This window comes from Anguilla rostrata, chromosome 1, assembly GCF_018555375.3.
Source record: "Anguilla rostrata isolate EN2019 chromosome 1, ASM1855537v3, whole genome shotgun sequence".
Classification (NCBI taxonomy): domain Eukaryota; kingdom Metazoa; phylum Chordata; class Actinopteri; order Anguilliformes; family Anguillidae; genus Anguilla; species Anguilla rostrata.
Window position 1 is genome coordinate 22,074,551 of NC_057933.1, and position 16,893 is coordinate 22,091,443.

Below are 16,893 nucleotides of genomic sequence, written 5' to 3' on the forward strand. Positions count from 1 at the left end.
GTGACTTCAGAAGATAGTTAAATGATGGAGGCCCAATAAAATATGTATGAAACAAATCCCGATGGCTCCTGTCTAAGGTAGGGACAGTTGTACCTAAAACTCATTATCACATCATTGTTATTCTCGTTACCTGTTAACAATCAAGCAAAATGATTGTTTACCAGACAACATCTAAAAATACAAATCTAAATAAAAAAAATATAGGCTATATTAAAATACGTAAATATTATACAAGTATAATAATGTCTGTTGTGACATTAAAAAGTGATATTAATGTATTTTTCACTTGCACAGAATTATTTATGTAGATTTGTCCATAATTTGATCTTAAACACCAAATTTCAGAATTTGAAAAAAATAAAAAGAATTATGTGATCAAAATTTTATTTAAACAGTTTATTTGCCAAGCTGCTCTTCTTTTTGATTGAGTAATTAAAAATATATTAATTAACACAATATGTGCCAATGAGTGATAAGGGAATTCCGGTAACCCTTTTTAAGGGGTTGGTTTCCAGGTGTGGTATGGCTGTTGTGCAGATGACTGTGAGTGGCCGCGGATAAGGGCTACTGCCAAAAAAGTAATTGAGTAGGCTACATTCAAAATATTACTGAGAGAGTGGGAGAATGGCTAGTCAAACTCAGAAACATTATGTTGTCTGTTGTGAAGTCATAGCATCCATCTATTGTGTTATTCATGTTAAATGAAACTTCATACAATTAACTTCCGTTTACAACCGTTCCTTAAATAACGATCTTATTATAGTAGATGAGTACAAGTGCGCGCATGATTCCAGCAAATATGCACGCGCGTCGCGCCCCCGCACACAGCCGAATGGAAAAGTTACGGGGGGAGAGAGTGACTGAGTAGAGCAGGATCCATCCGTCGCCATTACTGACTGGAGTGAGAGGGGAGGGAGCGCGGCTCGGATTACATACCACGCTAAAACACGAAAAAATAAATAAAAACAGCATTTTTTGGAATCTCAGAGGATTTGTTTTATGTTGGGTTGCGGCACAAACGGTTGAAAAGTACGCCCGTTTCCAAGACGCGATCGAATCCTGGAGAATATAATTTGAAAAGAAGACACAAGAATGCTACCGCTTTTTCGTGGTGTCGGGAGCTGGGAGCAACCATGTTAGGTAGGGGAATGTATTTGGAGTAAACTGCTCCGACTTTCGTACTCTGGATAGGATAACTAAGAGTGCCTTGTTTTACTTGCTTTTACAAGTCGGAGCAAGAGGACAAGGTCCTTAATATACATTTTACACAAACCACTGCCGGGTTTGTGCAGTATATTTCTCAGGAATGTATTGTTCAAGTGCGTCCTTATGATTTCCAAAGGAATCGGGGGTGGGGGTGGGATTGTGCCTTGTCCGGGCAGGTGATGGTGTGAGGCCCGCTCCGTCATTTAGCGAGTGTTTCACAATACAATTTTTTCCTAGATTGGGGTAATTAATGACAACGCATACCTCGACGCGGACCAATAGTTTGCTTTGTAGTCATCTTCTACTATTGTACTTAACAGTAAAAGACTGTTCCCGTATGGGCAGTCTATGGCTAGCTGGCTAACTTAGCTGCGGGAAAACTAGCTTCGTTTCTAGCATAGTAGACTAAGGTAACGTTAATGTCAGAATATTGCTGAACTAGCCTGCGTTTTAAATGACGTGTCATAACTTATATTTGTTTAGTATTGGCCATCGTTGGCTGTTTATAGAGAAGAAAGGTGGTCAGTTGCTACAATTTGAATGATTTGGCTTGTTCATGTCGTTTTTCGCAGCAAGCTCCAGGCAACTCATTTAGTTTTGATGTACTAGCTAGCGTTTGCTGTCAACTAGCTACCACAATTTGAAAAATATAAAGAAAATTAAGATTAAGAACATTGCAAGCGAAATACATCGGCATCGCTAGTTATTAATTTGTGCCCTCCATAACAACGCTGTGGCAACGTTGGGGTAACTAGCTCGCCTTCTAACATCTGGAAGGTATAAGATAGCTCGCTTTTGCTGTAGAAGGTGTAGCCAACGTTTCAGTGTTATCTACAACTAGAACAGTTGATCAATTTATTCGAGACGCATGTGAAAGCAACTGAGACTGTATATGGTGCTAACGTTGTCGTTAGATGGCTAGCCAGGTGATATTTTGTTTCCGAAATTGTACTTCCAAATAGATTATATTCACAGGCGCTATGTCGCTTGTAGCTCCTATCTAGTTATGCTTCTTGTGTAGCTAGCTAGCATTATGTCAGACCCTCACGTTGATACCAGAGCCGAGGAACCCCACAGTGGATATATTGAAACCGAACAGTTTTAAATTCACAGGTCTGTGTAAATCGGTAGCTTGGCTACGTAAATTAGGACTATCTAGCGTGCAAGTATAGATAAACTAGCCAGGTAAGTTAGCTAGCTAAGACAACAACCATCAGAAATGCAGCATTAGGGATCGCAATACGTTATCAGTTATACTTTAGCTAACGTAGAAAGATTCCCAAAAGAAAATGAACATCGCCTGACTACTTCCTTCAAAATTCGCTACCAGTTGAATATCACTGTTAGCTGGTCTAGCTAGGTGCTAGTAAATCCGATTCCCAACACGCCTACACCAGTTCGTTAGCTAGCAAACCATTCAATATGGTTTGATAGATAACTAGAACGCTGCTCTTACTTAAATAGTGTTTTAGTACACCATGTCCCTCTGTAGTTCAATGGTGATTGGAAAAGATGTTATGTCTACGTCCGATTTGATAGGATTGGGGCAGAGTTGGGATTTAAGCCGGAAAAGAGTGAACCTGAATCGAAAGCCATATCGGAGTTGGTCACATTCGGCCTCGCAAAGGTGAACACCAAGGAGAAAATATACCACTGAGTACGACGTCAGTATTATTTAAATAATATACAAAATGGTTGTATGTACAAACTATACGAAGTATCTGTCGCGTATAAATTAGCTTTGTGGCTGACGACTTTTTGTCTTCGGCAAAGCCCAATGATCCAGGTTGTTTTCGCAAGAATGCCACAAAGGGAAAGTGGTAGGGTTTATTACTCCTTTTGTCACGGTTTTGGGGTTCTTTCGTCTGCTTGTCATTGTATTATAGTACCTGCAAAATAAATACCCGATATTTGAAAACGTGCTTTTCAGTGAAAACACGATCAGTGCACAAGGAGCGTGATACAATCGTAAACCAAAACCGCGGTCCATATCCCTGAATGTCGACCTCTCCTACGGGAATCTCGCGACGCAAAAATGCCCGTCGTTAAAACCTCGAAATACCGACTAGAGCAGCAGCATCACGGCGTTTTCGAAAGAACATGATTTTTGAAACACAACCGAAATCAAATAGAATGCAGAAACTACGTCGTTTACTTGGTGCAGAATTCGGATTTAGCCGCCCTGGTCTGTTTCTGTATTTGCGCTTACCTGGCATGTAAATCGTTGGTGAGGCTTGTGGCCTGCGGTTGCTTGTTTCACGAGGTGGGTAGGGGCTCGTCTGTCATGTTGCCTAGTTGTCTTTTAAAACTGACTTTCGGCGCTAAAATAATTACGCGTGATAATTTTCAACATATTGCAGCAAGTTACGCTAAAATGGTCTCAACATTAAACCAATTACAGTAAATTGCACTAAGATGTACTCCTGGCGGACATCAAAGTCATGCTTCGATGCAGCTGCTCTAGCCAATCCACTGTTTTTTTGTTTGATATCAAACACTGGCCTGCTATCACCATTCGCACTTGATTTCTTTTTGCTTTGTAAACGTTTGTTGGAAGGTCTGTCTGTCTTCTAGCATTAACATTGCCACAATGTTATAAAATGTATTACTACCTACTGGTCATTTGTGGCCTTAACTACAGCTGTATATGCATCATAATTCTATGATTCTTACACACAATAAACATGCATGGTATTGTATGGATCGCCTATTCATAGTTTAATGCAAGTGGTATGTCTGATTGATAGGACTACAAATAGAAATTGGCTCTCTGACTTGACTTAAACACCACAAAATGGATGCATTGGACATACAACTGATTCTATCGTGTGGGGAAAAAATTGATATTTGTAACGTGACATCTTGATATGGCTGTAGCTGTGGAATATGTAGACCTTACCTGAATGCTCATGAAGAGGTTGAAGAGGTTTTTTTTAATAAATAAAAAAAAGCAATGTGCCACTTGTCACAAAACAAAAGTTATTTATATACTCAGCAGCTTCCGATTTAGATTTAATGTATTTGCCAAATTGCTCTGCAATTGCAAGTGTGCATGCAAGGGTCCATTAATAGCAAACTAGGAATTAGAAGCATTTCGGTCATGATCACGTATCTGTTGCTGTTTTCATGGTCATAACATGCTGCATTGATTTCTTTATCGCAGTATGAATTAAGCATCTAACTATAAAGAGGTATGCATGGGTCTGAGCAAAGGAAATGTAGCCATACAAGATTTGTAATCATGAAATTACATTTTATGCATTTAGAAATGCTATGACATTGCTAAATTGCAGGGTGTTTTGAATAAAAAGGCACTTCACTTGTGTTAATGCATCAGGACATAGTCAGACTTTGAGATAAGGCAAGTTCCATAGGTTAAAAGTGCATCCAAGTTACTAGGAATAAGGGTAATTTATTTTATATGCGAGATATATAAAAAATGTTTGCAGTGTCCACACGTGTATGCGTGCGGATGTTTTCAGTGCAGGAGAGACGATAAAAGGTGCACTGGTCATAATCTGCAATGTGAAAATGTTTCAAACGCCATATGAAACATTACCCAGAAGACCTGGAAAATGCTCCTGAAGTGCAGTTAGCCCAGAGCTGAACACTCCTCCTGATTGCTGGTGATGTAATTGGAACTGGGGCAGCTGTGATCCCTTGCTGCATGACAGTGGGAGGAAGTGCAAAGTTGCCTGCCGAGTATTTTCTCCTCTTGTAGATGCCAGCTTGCGTAAAGGCTCCGAAAAGATTGTGCACGTTTGACGTCTGGCATCCGGGGATTTAAGATGCATCGCTTGCACATTTCAAATGTGTTATTTTTGTGGCTAGTGGCTAATTGTAGAAAACGACATCCTGTTGACTTCCAGCAGCAGTTTGGTGCTGAGAGTACTTTGAAGGTGACACAGTTTATGAGTGGGTTACTGCCGAACTGGAGATGGGATTCAAGCCCAATTACCTAACCACAGGAGAGATGCGTCAGTTCCGCAAAATCCAGGCCTGACATACCAGGTGGCTGTGAAAGAACGTTGGATGGAAATGTTTCTCCAATTCTACTGCTGAATCTTGGTCGACAAGGACCCGTTAAATAATTAGCCAAGGTAGTGAGAATGTACATTGTGTGGATCCTTTAGGCTAAGCTCCTGCAGAAAGTAAATATTGTGGCCGAATGGTTTCAGACTTTGATTTTACCATTCATGGTCCTAAAAGCTATAGAGAAAATGTGAAATGTTCTAGAACTATGCAGGATTTATATGCTCAAGTAGAAACAAAAAGAAGGCTAGCCTTGTCATTTAAAGAATATAATTATTTTCTAAATGAAACTACGTTGCACGTAGGCCTAATGATTTCACGAACGAATTCCTTTGAAATGCACTAACAACAGTGTCTGAAGGGTTGAAAATAATTGAAGATTAAAGCAAAAAAAAAAAAAAACCTCATCACTGCATTGCAGTTTTTTGTTATTTCTTAATGCCGATTGAGGGCAGTGTTAGTAAAGCCCAGGTCCTGCTAGTGTTGAGCTGTAGTGCCGGGGTCCCTCTCGCAATGAGAAATATGGTAATTAATTTGGAAGATTCAGTTCTTTTAGACAGCTGTATGTTTAAATGGGCTTAAAACAGTGCTACCACAAACAGTGAAATCATAGCCGTTGGGAAGAGAAGCCTCCAAGGTAGTCGTGCTATGGAAGCTTCATTTTCAGTCATAATGGTGATATCTTTTTGGGCCATTTTGAAAAGTGGATCTGAGATTCACCCAATGCAAACCTTTTTTTTTTTGCTGCATAAGCAGTCTGGATTCATAGCTTAACCCATGGGTGTTTTCTCTGTGAATGTGCCTGCCAAAAAGACAAAAATATTATATTTTTGTGCCAATACATTTGAATCTTGCCTTTATATTAGGCTACACTTTTCTTGGATATGCAGTTAAATGCTGAAGTGTTGGGACAGTGACACAATTTTTGTTGTTTTAAAACAATGAAAATGATGTTAAATTATAGACTGAACTTTAATCTGAGTGTATTCACATCCATATTTGGTGATATCTGTTGGAATTTCAGCCCTTTTGGTACATAGTCCCCCAGAAAAATGGCGGCAAAAGTAATTTGACAGTTACTCGGCTGTTTCTTTACCACCTGTGTGGCGTTGCATTGTTAGTTCATGCATAAGAAAGCCAACAAAAGGGGCTAGAGTTGATTCTAGGTGTGGATGAGATGAGTATTAACCTCTAGCATCGTGATGGACAGAGGAAAGTGTGGAGAAAGAAAGGAACTAGTCATGATCCAAAGCATCCCCCTCATTTGTGAATCATGGTGGAGATAGCGTTATGGCTTCAGCATGTATGGTTCCACTGGAGCTGGCTGTCCTGTCTTCATTGACGGTGCAACTGCTGACGGCAGCATCAGGATGAATTTTTAAGTGTGCAGAAATGTATTTTCTGCTTCATTTCAAATCCATTGTGCTGGAGTACAGAGCCAAAACAACAAAAATCTGTCACTTTTTGCACTTAACTGTAAATTGCCTCTGTTTATGACCATAGGTTTATGTTTCCTTGTTTATTCTTGTTTTTGTCTTCTAATAGAATAATTCTCATATAATAATTCTTAAGTTTATTAGAATTTTATTATTTCAGATTGTAGTCCTTGACACTCTATATGTCATGTGTTTGAGGAGGTCATTGAGGGTGTGATGTTTTGAATATTAGGCCTACATTTTTTAAGCTTAAATTGCAGTTGGGTTTTGCAACCTGTGTGAATTATCGTGTGGTGATGTCAGCTGCATTCCGTTCTTCCCATTATCAGGGCATTTCATTAGGACAGGGTTTCATGTAACGGAATGAATCTGCTCTTCAGTTGGTGTTCATTAACTTCCACTGTGTTTCAGCCTCCCTTTGGGTGTCTGACTGGAACTCTGGGCACATTAATTCTTTAGCTTAAAATACTGGTCTCTGAAGGGTAATTGATGAGTAGAATACTAAAGAGAATTAATTCTGGGGCATCAGCAGAAGATGAATGCTGAAGTATACACTTTTCATTATTCTGCACCACAGACGGATGAGAGAGTTCGCTAACGTGGATTGATGCAACCACTGGCCACGCTGGTTCTCTTGTTGGACGCGGTCGCCTCCAAACTGTTCCTGGCTAAAGCCCACATTGGTCAGTGGCCTATTGATCCAAACCAGTTTACTCACACAGTGCAGCATATGAAGTGTGGGCCTTTTTATGCAGAGCACCTATCGGTGAGAAAAGCTGCTGCTGGAGGTTTATTAAAGGATTTGACAAAGTGTTTTCAAGGGCAGGTAAAGCAGCCTCTCCACAGCCACAGTAAAAACTCCCTCAAGAAAGATGTCAGAAGGTTAACATTTCCTCTGAAAGGGGATCTATTCAATAAACAAACCACAAACGGTGAGGGGAGTACTTAATGATCTGACGCCTTCTGTTGTGTTTAAAATTTAATAAGGTTCTAATTGAATAGCTGACTCCAGTTTGCAGTGCGCCCCATACGATGTTACCCAAATGCACCTGGGACTGTGTGAGGCTTGTTCTCATCAGCTGGAGGATCTGAACTGGGTCTGTCCCAAGGCAAAGTTATTTTTCTCTCCTTTTTCTATAAAACTGGTTTGGTCCAAGTCTTAAACCTCTGGACCTGTATTTTTTTATGTTTGATTTTCCATGTTATCAAAATTTAGTTGAGCAAAGGTTAAATGTTGTCTTAGTCGATATTTTTGAAAGTCACTTTTTATGACATTTTAAACTTGCGGGTATTAAAGTTGTGCGGTTGTGTAAATAGTAGGGATGGCAGGTGAATTAAGATAAACTGTGTGAACTGTTTCATAAGAAACAGTCTGTTCTGTCTGGTCATAGAACATCACATAAAAGTCCAGTACAGGCTTGAATCTGGAGATATGTAGCTGCAACTGCAACTTCATTTAACAGAGTGTTATGTACACCAATTCACATTTGCAGCTATTGGCTGTAAATTTCATTTGTTACATTTTGTGAAATTGAATAAAGTGAAACACAGACAGACCTTCTTCCGATGTTGTAACTGGGTCAAAGAAAAATAGATGGTACACTCTACGTCCTGGGAAATTTCACAGTTTTTGTCTGAGTTGTACAAACTAGTTTAACTCCATTAACAAGCTGTTAACCAAGCTGTAACCCTTCTGAGTTTGCATTCATTAAATAGTGAGCTAGCCATTTGCAGTTTAATGTGCTAACACTAGTGAAACTCTGGTACGAGGTTTGTGCAGTGGATAATTGAAATCTTTTTTGGATGTTCTCTGAAATGGTGTCAGTTCACGTTACTTCTAGGCCTTTGCAGTTTTTTTGCGGCATGTCAGGTTTTATGTGACTATATTGTCTTTTTGGCAGCGTGTGTGTTTTGCCCACTTGTCAGTCTTTTATAACAAACTATAAAAATTGGATATTTAATGATTTCATTGATGTCATCCATTTAAACAGCAGAGAGTTAATTTTAAGTGTTGGGGCAAGATCACTAGTGATGTAAGATACATGTATGGATTGTAACATCTACAAGTCATGTCTTGCCTGTCTGTATTCAACATGGCAGTCTAGATCAAACTACTGTATTTTCTTGTGGTATTTCTGTTTCAAATTGAAAGTAATACATAGTTTGAAAACAATAGAATCAGTTTGTTTTTTGGCTTCTGTTCGGCTACATTTAGAAAATAAAGGAATTGGGTTATTTGCTTATTCATTTTTTCCTTGTGTGTGGAGTCAGCAATGTTTTATAATTTGCATTCATCTCTGCATACTTTCACTGCTTAAGAATATTGCTTCTTGGACATTGGATTAAATGAATGAAAAATGTTATGTAAAGATCAAAAAATGTAAACTTAAATTTTGGTCCTTAAAAGTTAAATATATTAAACTTTGCAGTTGGTTTGAATTTAAGTCAAGCCAAGGTGCTGATTCAGTTTTTCTTCTGAGATGAATCACTAAATTAGGCTGATTTAGATGCTTAATTCTCAGGCATGATCGCAGGCATGAAGCAGGTTGACCCCTTACATGAGTGAAAGTCAGTGACTTGTTAAAGGGTAATGTTTAGTTGATATTTTACCCATCAATATTTTCTTCAATCTGATGGCTTTTATTGTGCCCTCTGAGGCTATCATATACCATAGGTTTTGTATTGCCATTGCATTGGTGATCATTCATTTGCAACCGCATGTTCATGCACTCACACATGAAATGGTACAAAGCTGTATTGATTCTCCAGTCAGCGTCATGTTGAAGCCTATTGAGGGATTAAAATATTGGCAGTCACAGCCCCATAGGTTTGATGTAAATCATATGACTTGTGCCATTTAGAGGTCAGTATTTGACTGGTTAACTTGTGAGCAGTTTTCTGTGGATTACATATTGCATAATCTGGAGTGCAATGCAGTAATCTGATTAAACCATTGATTTAATTAGCAGTTATTTTCATAATGTTTGAGAAGGACAGTGAAAAAGAATACAGAACTAAGGTTAATTTCTCCATTTTCTTCTATGTAATGTTTGTGAATGCAGGAATATTGAAGAAAAATAGTTCGGCCTATATAAACTGTGATGACCATATTGAATCATGCAAGGCAAAGGTGCATGGTGGTTTGATGGTTTCCACTGAATCAAATTAGTCTATTTTTCAGCCTTTCAATATTAGGCAATTTCTTCCAGGTAAAGACTCTGATCAGCTCTGATGAGGCAAAAAAATGGCCTCACAACTAAATTTAAGAGATTGCACTGGTGGTCTTTCAAGTGCAGATGCACATTTTACACAATTTGACGAGCTAGAAGAAGCAAAAGGTTGCTACCTTTCCGATGAGAGCAATCCGATCCCCGTCCCTGCTGAATTTACACAGAGAAATGGATGAAAATGAATGTCACATTATCTTGCTCATCTGGGAGAACATGGCCATATTGACCCAAGCTATCAGATTGCCTCTCAAATGCATATTAGCACCGAGATTATCAGTAATGCCCTCCAATGTATTCCTGTTTTTGTCCATGCGTACACTTCTGGTTAAATTTAAACTGGCATGTGTGCCAAAGGTGCACAAAAAGAGCAACAGTAAAACAGAAATGTGTTCTATGGTTCCACGTCAAGGTTTTCTCCACACTTGTCCTTTTGCACAAGTTGGTAAGAAATCAACCAGAACTGCAAATGTGCTACACTTGCTATGATGCCTGAGAAAGTTGTAGTTCAATTTTATTTCATGTTCAGTAACTTTATGAAATGTTTTTAATGGGGACAATACACATTGAAAATAATTTATTGGGTAACTTGGCTTGCCAAGTTTCGGGATATTCAGGGGTGGAAACTTTCCTTGGGAATGAACAGGAATTAAGAGGAATATATGGGAATTAACAGAAATATGTAGGCTATTTGTGTTTTTTCCCCCCAAAAGAATATTCACTCTTATGAACTAACATTTTATATTGAAATTGGGCAAAATTTTCAAAATTCCCAAGTGTAACTTCCCATGGAAAGTTTCCACAAGTTTCCACTGGAAATTTTCCAACCCTTTGCAACCATTGTTCCAATGTGCTTTTAAATGCTCTCGTTTTCGTTATTGAGCTATTTGGACTTGGTGTCAGAGGTATTTCTGACATGTGACTTTGCTTCTGTGCTAGCTTAGTGGTGCCAACTGGAGATCTGAATACATTTTAATGCCTTGTGAATTAGTTTCTGAGTGTCATTTGTCTGATTGGACTAGTGGTCAACCAGTTTTAGATGTACAACTTCAAGTTTTACTTTCCCTGAAGCTCTTTTTTCACTAAACTGACAAAATCAATTGAACATTTCATGAAATGGTACTTCAACAATTTCAACAAAAAGTTAATCTAAATTTCTGGGCATTTCATATCTGGATGGTACTCCTGGGCCTGAAAAAAAACAGATCCAGCAAAATGGCTAAAATATTTGCTGCGTCAGGATTCAATAAAATTCTCGGTTCTTGTGCCTGTTAGTAGGGAGACAAAACATGAAATGTATTCCTTTCCTCAGAAAATGAACAGACCCGCTGTGTAGACAATGGGGCCTTTCACAGGCCCCAGAGTGCTGTGGGCAATTAGCACATATCCTTACACCTGCCCACACTTAAAACCTCAGCCATCATGTCATTCCCTTCAGGATAATCATGCTACAGCTGGCCGACCATGTATTATTTTTTCCCCCTCTTCAGTTCGAACCAATAACCCTACATTAAATATCATATTCCCTTTATTGAGTTTGACATTTAGAGGCTACTTAAAACATCAGGTTGCTGTTGCAATAGGGAGTCTCTTTTTTCGGGATCTCTTGTTCTTGTTTTTAATTTCAGTCTTGCCACAAGGGGATGGATGTTGAGATAGATATAATTTGTATAAGCAAGTGATTCATGTTTTGCTTTGATAAGCAGTGTCTGAGCTGCCCAAGCAGCATGATTAGGTTACATGCAGGCTGTCTGAATGCATTGCTGTAATTGATGCATGCTTTTTTAAAAAATCTCTAATGAAACTCGCATTGTTTTGCAGGAAGGTGATAAGAGGGGAGTAGCAGCTGCCCCCAACCCAGCGCGAGGATCCAGCGGAGAGGAAGAGAAGGGAACCGGCCAGTCCACTGAAAGCCATGGGCGCACACCTCTTCTAACCAAGCCCCCCTTTCTCTCCCGCCCAGATGGGAGTAGAACGATAGCCCTGCTGGAAAATACTTTGCTGAATGTGATAGAGCAATGAGAGGGGGGATATAATGGCAAAGAACAAGGAACCCCGCCCCCCGACGTACGCTGTGAGCGTGGTGGGGCTCTCAGGGACTGAAAAGGAGAAGGGCAACTGTGGCGTGGGCAAATCGTGCCTGTGCAACAGGTACGTGCGTCCCAAGGCGGACGATTATTACCTGGAGCACACCTCCGTGTTGAGCACAATAGACTTTGGAGGGCGTGTGGTGAACAATGACCACTTCCTGTACTGGGGCGACGTGCAACACAGGGGCGACGATGGCCTGGAATGCAAAATCCAGGTCATCGAACAGACTGAATTTATCGATGATCAGACTTTCCTGCCCCATCGGAGCACAAATCTACAACCCTACACCAAACGGGCGGCGGCCTCTAAGCTGCAGTCCGCCGAGAAATTGATGTACATTTGCACAGACCAGCTGGGCTTGGAGCAGGACTTTGAACAGAAGCAGATGCCCGATGGGAAACTGAACATTGATGGCTTTGTCCTATGCATAGATGTCAGCAAGGGCTGCAATAGAAAATTTGATGACCAGATGAAATTTGTCAATAGCTTGTACTCACAAATGTCTAAGTCAAAAAAGCCCATCATCATTGCTGCCACAAAGTGTGACGAATGTGTGGAGCAGTATCTGAGGGACCTCCAGGCCTATGCGTCCAACAAAAAGAACTTGTTAGTGGTGGAGACATCTGCCAGGTACTGCATTAACGTGGACCTGTGCTTCCAGGCACTGACCCAGCAGATGGATAAAACGCGTGGCAAACCCAAAACCATTCCATATTTGGATGCGTATAAGATTCAGAGACAGCTGGTGGCTACAGTCACGGACAAATTTGAGAAGCTCATTGTGCAGACGGTCAAAGATTATCACACAACCTGGAAAGCTGTGAGTAATAAGTTAAAAAACCACCCAGACTATGAGGACTACATCAACTTGGAAGGCACCAAGAAGGCCAGAAACACTTTCTCTAAGCACATAGAACAGCTGAAGCAGGAACATATCAAGAAAAGGAGAGACGAGTATTTTTCCAACCTGCCAAAAATTCTGAATAACTTGCTCCACAACCTGGAGGAAATCGAGAAGCTGAGCTGGTCTGAAGCTCAGAACCTTCTAAAGAGCAGAGCTGAGTTTCAGTTCTGGTTTGTAGATCTGGAGCACACCCCCTGGGACGAGACGGACCACATTGACAAAGTCAATGACCGAAGAGTGCCCTTTGATCTCCTGAGAACTGTTGAAGGCGAGAGGATTTATCAAAACCATGTCCAGCATTTGATCTCTGAGAAAAGGAGGGTGGAGATGAAGGAGAAGTTCAAGAAGACCCTGGAACGGGTGCATTTTATCAGCCCTGGTCAGCCCTGGGAAGAGGTCATGTGTTTTGTCATGGAGGATGAGGCCTACAAGTATATCAGCGAAACTGATCGCAGGGATGTTTACAGTCGGCACCAACGGGAAATAGTTGAAAGAGCCAAAGAGGAATTTCAGGAAATGCTTTTTGAGCATGCTGAGCTGTTTTATGACCTAGATTTGAATGCCACCCCCAGTTGTGACAAAATGAGTGAGATCCACACAGTGCTCAATGAGGAGCCCAGATACAGAGCCTTGCAGAAGCTGGCTCCTGATAGAGAGTCCCTCTTACTTAAGCACATTGGGTTTGTCTATCACCCCACTAAAGAGACCTGTCTTAGCGGCCAAAGCTGCGTGGACATGAAGGTGGAGCAGATTCTTGCTAACAGGCTGGTGCAGTTGGACCATGGCCGATCTAATCTGTACCACCATAGTGCCAACATTGATAAAGTCAATCTGTGTCTCCTGGGCAGAGAAGGTCTTGCACAGGAGCTGGCAAATGAGATCAGAGCGCAGTCAACAGATGACGAGTACACGCTGGATGGGAAAATCTACGAACTGGAACTCTTCCCCGTTGATGTCAATTCACCGTTGCTTTTGACCCATTCTTGGGCATCGACCTTCAAACCTCACGGTTGTTTCTGTGTCTTCAGCTCCATAGAGTCCCTAAATTTTATCGGTGATTGTGTGGGGAGGATCCGAGCTGAGCTTAGTCAATACAGGAGGGACAGATATGCCCCGCCCTTGCCATTTATTTTAATCTTAGCTAACCAGAGAGACAGCGTTTGCAAAAACATGCCCATCTTGAGGCATCAGGGCCAACAGCTAGCTAATAAGCTACAGTGTACCTTTGTAGATATACCCTCGGGTACCTTTCCACGGAAGTTTAATGAATCCCAGATAAAACAGGCCCTTAGAGGAGTACTAGAGGGACTTAAGCACAACTTTGATGTAATGAGCCCTCTACCCTCCATCAAAGACTTGTCCGAGACTGACTTGAGGATTGTTATGTGTGCCATGTGTGGAGATCCATTCAGTGTGGACCTCATTTTGTCACCTTTCCTGGACTCCCATTCTTGCAGTGCTGGCCAGCCTGGTCAAAGCAATACTCTGGTCCTGGATAAGATCATTGGGGACAGCCGCCGGCGGATACAGGTCACGGTCCTCTCCTACCACTCATCGATTGGAATCAGGAAAGATGAGCTGGTCCATGGCTATATCCTTGTCTACTCAGCTAAGCGCAAGTCCTCCATGGCTATGTTGAGGGCCTTCTTGGCTGAGGTCCAGGACGTCATCCCGGTACAAATGGTAGCCATCACTGACAGCCAGGCTGACTTCTTTGAAAACGATGCCATCAAAGAGCTGATGACTGAGGGGGAGCACATTGCCACAGAGATCACAGCCAAATTCACAGCACTGTATTCACTATCCCAGTACCACCGACAGACAGAGGTATTCACACCATTTTTCAATGAAGTTTTGGAAAAGAAGCTGAGTATTGAAGGCTCCTTCATGTTTGACAGCACCCGTGAGGGCACTTGTGCTAGTGAAGATGTCTTCCCACAGTCTCCTCACTGCCACTCGCCTGCCTACCCATATTACCCTGACTCGGAGGATGACACAGAGGCCCCGCCTCCCTATAGTCCTATTGGTGATGACGTGCAGCTTCTGCCCACACCGAGCGAACGCACAAAGTACCGGATTGATCTGGAAGGGAATGAGTACCCCATCCACAGCACACCAGTGGGTGACCACGAGCGGAACCACAAAGTGCCGCCTCCCGTCAGGCCCAAACCTGTTCTCCCCAAGCCCAATGTGAAAAAGCTTGACCCCAACCTACTGAAGACTATCGAAGCGGGCATGAGGAGCACCCGAAGGGCACGTGGCCATGGTGATGACGTGGAGGCCTCCGACAACTACGCCGAACCGGCCGACACACTCCTCAAGTCTAAGGGCTTCAACGATGATATTTACGCAGTCCCGGAGGACACCCCAAGCCGCCTCAAGATGCGCAATTCGTTTGGTGGAGTGCACGGTCCGCACGGGGATGAGGAGAATGGCTTTGATCGCATATCCAAGTTGCAGGGAGGCAGGAGGCCATCAAAATACAAGCACCGCTCCAAGACCCTCTTCAGCAAGACTAAAGCTTACCACCGGCGAGCCCACTCGGACGTGAGCGATGATGAGTCAGGTCCTGCACTACAGAAGAAAAAGAAGGGCAGAGGCCACCGGGGCAGTGAGGAAGATCCCCTGCTGTCCCCTGTCGACCCCTGGAAGGGAGGGATAGACAACCCCGCCATCACTTCTGATCCCGAGCAGGACGACAAGAAGACGAAGAAGAAGAAGCCACCAAAGACAAAGGAACCCAAAAAGGTCAGTCATTTTTACTCAATTTTGTCTCCTCCTTTGTTCTCTCTGTTATTTTATCTTTGCTTTATTTATGTTCACACCCTCGTTATGCGGGAATGTGAAGGATATGGTGCACAGCCGAGGAAAGGTACACAGTGCTGAGAACTGTAATTTAGATTGAGATAATTTAACACAGATGGCAAAACACATTCTGTGCAGCTTGTGAAATTTAAAAAGCTTTGAAATCCACCGAAGAATTGAAATGGCAAATCTGTGCTTTGTGGAATTCTCAGTAACTGATATACAAGCACTAACGTCTGCGTGATGGCCCTGCGCTTCCCCCTTTTCTTGAAAGTGACATTAGAAAATATGAGAAGAATGTGGAACAGAAACTATATTTATTGTTGCAGGAAAGAAATTGCTTATCTAAGCATTTTAGATTAGTAAGCTTTTGGATGGGTTGGTGTCGTCTTGGCGAACCTCTAGACCCTGCACTAAATCAGTGAGCATTATACTGTAGCATTACGGTTTACAGTTGATAAATAGCTGGATAGCTGTCTGGGCCTCCTTTGCACTCCCGGTACATTCCTGCTTCTGGCAGTGCATTAGCAGGAATGGACACCGCAGCCCTCTGGGTTTCTGTTTTCTCCACCCGGCAGAGTGCAGACACTTTGAACACTGGTAATGACAATCACCTGGACTGGAAGGCTCGCCCATATTTCAAAAAGCGCCACTACGTGTCCTCAATTATTTCCCCCCCCGAGAAACCTTCAGAGCCCTAGTGCTAATCCCACAGCAATTTTAACGGGGGGGGGGGGGGGGGCAATTTATGTCTGGTGCTGGGTTAATGCATCCACAGCATTCTGTCGGTAATGGATTCGCTGTCATCAGAAATGGAGGAAGGGGGGAGATTTATAAAGTTGTGGAATGGCTGGGTATCCCGGAGTGTGGTGGCTCTGGCAGCAGCTGTCCAGATGTTTAAGGCGTTTAGAAGCAGTGTTCCCAGGGTATGGAGGAAGTGCACCGAGGCACTGATCAGTTTGCTGAGTTGATCTCTCTCTCTCTCTCTCTCTCAATTTCAATTTCAATTAAAGTTGCTTTATTGGCATGAAATACAAACATACTTATTGCCAAAGCATACATGTATAATATGTAATAATAATATTAAAATAATAATGGTAAATTTAACAATATATACAAATAACAGCATTGACAGCAACAGAAGTAAATCAATAAATATGTACAATGTTTATATGGGGTGGGTGGTCACTCA

At 41.8% G+C, this 16,893-nt stretch overlaps 1 protein-coding gene across 1 annotated transcript in view; it reads left to right on the plus strand.

Moving 5' to 3' along the window:
• Positions 1-825: 825 nt before the first annotated feature.
• arhgap5 (Rho GTPase activating protein 5) overlaps positions 826-16,893 on the plus strand; it is a 64,841-nt gene continuing 48,773 nt past the window's right edge. Inside the window, exons 1-2 of the mRNA XM_064330025.1 lie at positions 826-1,140; positions 11,723-15,644. Of these exons, the coding sequence (XP_064186095.1) occupies positions 11,937-15,644 (3,708 nt within the window). The 5' untranslated portion in view covers positions 826-1,140; positions 11,723-11,936. The remainder of the gene's footprint in view (positions 1,141-11,722; positions 15,645-16,893) is intronic.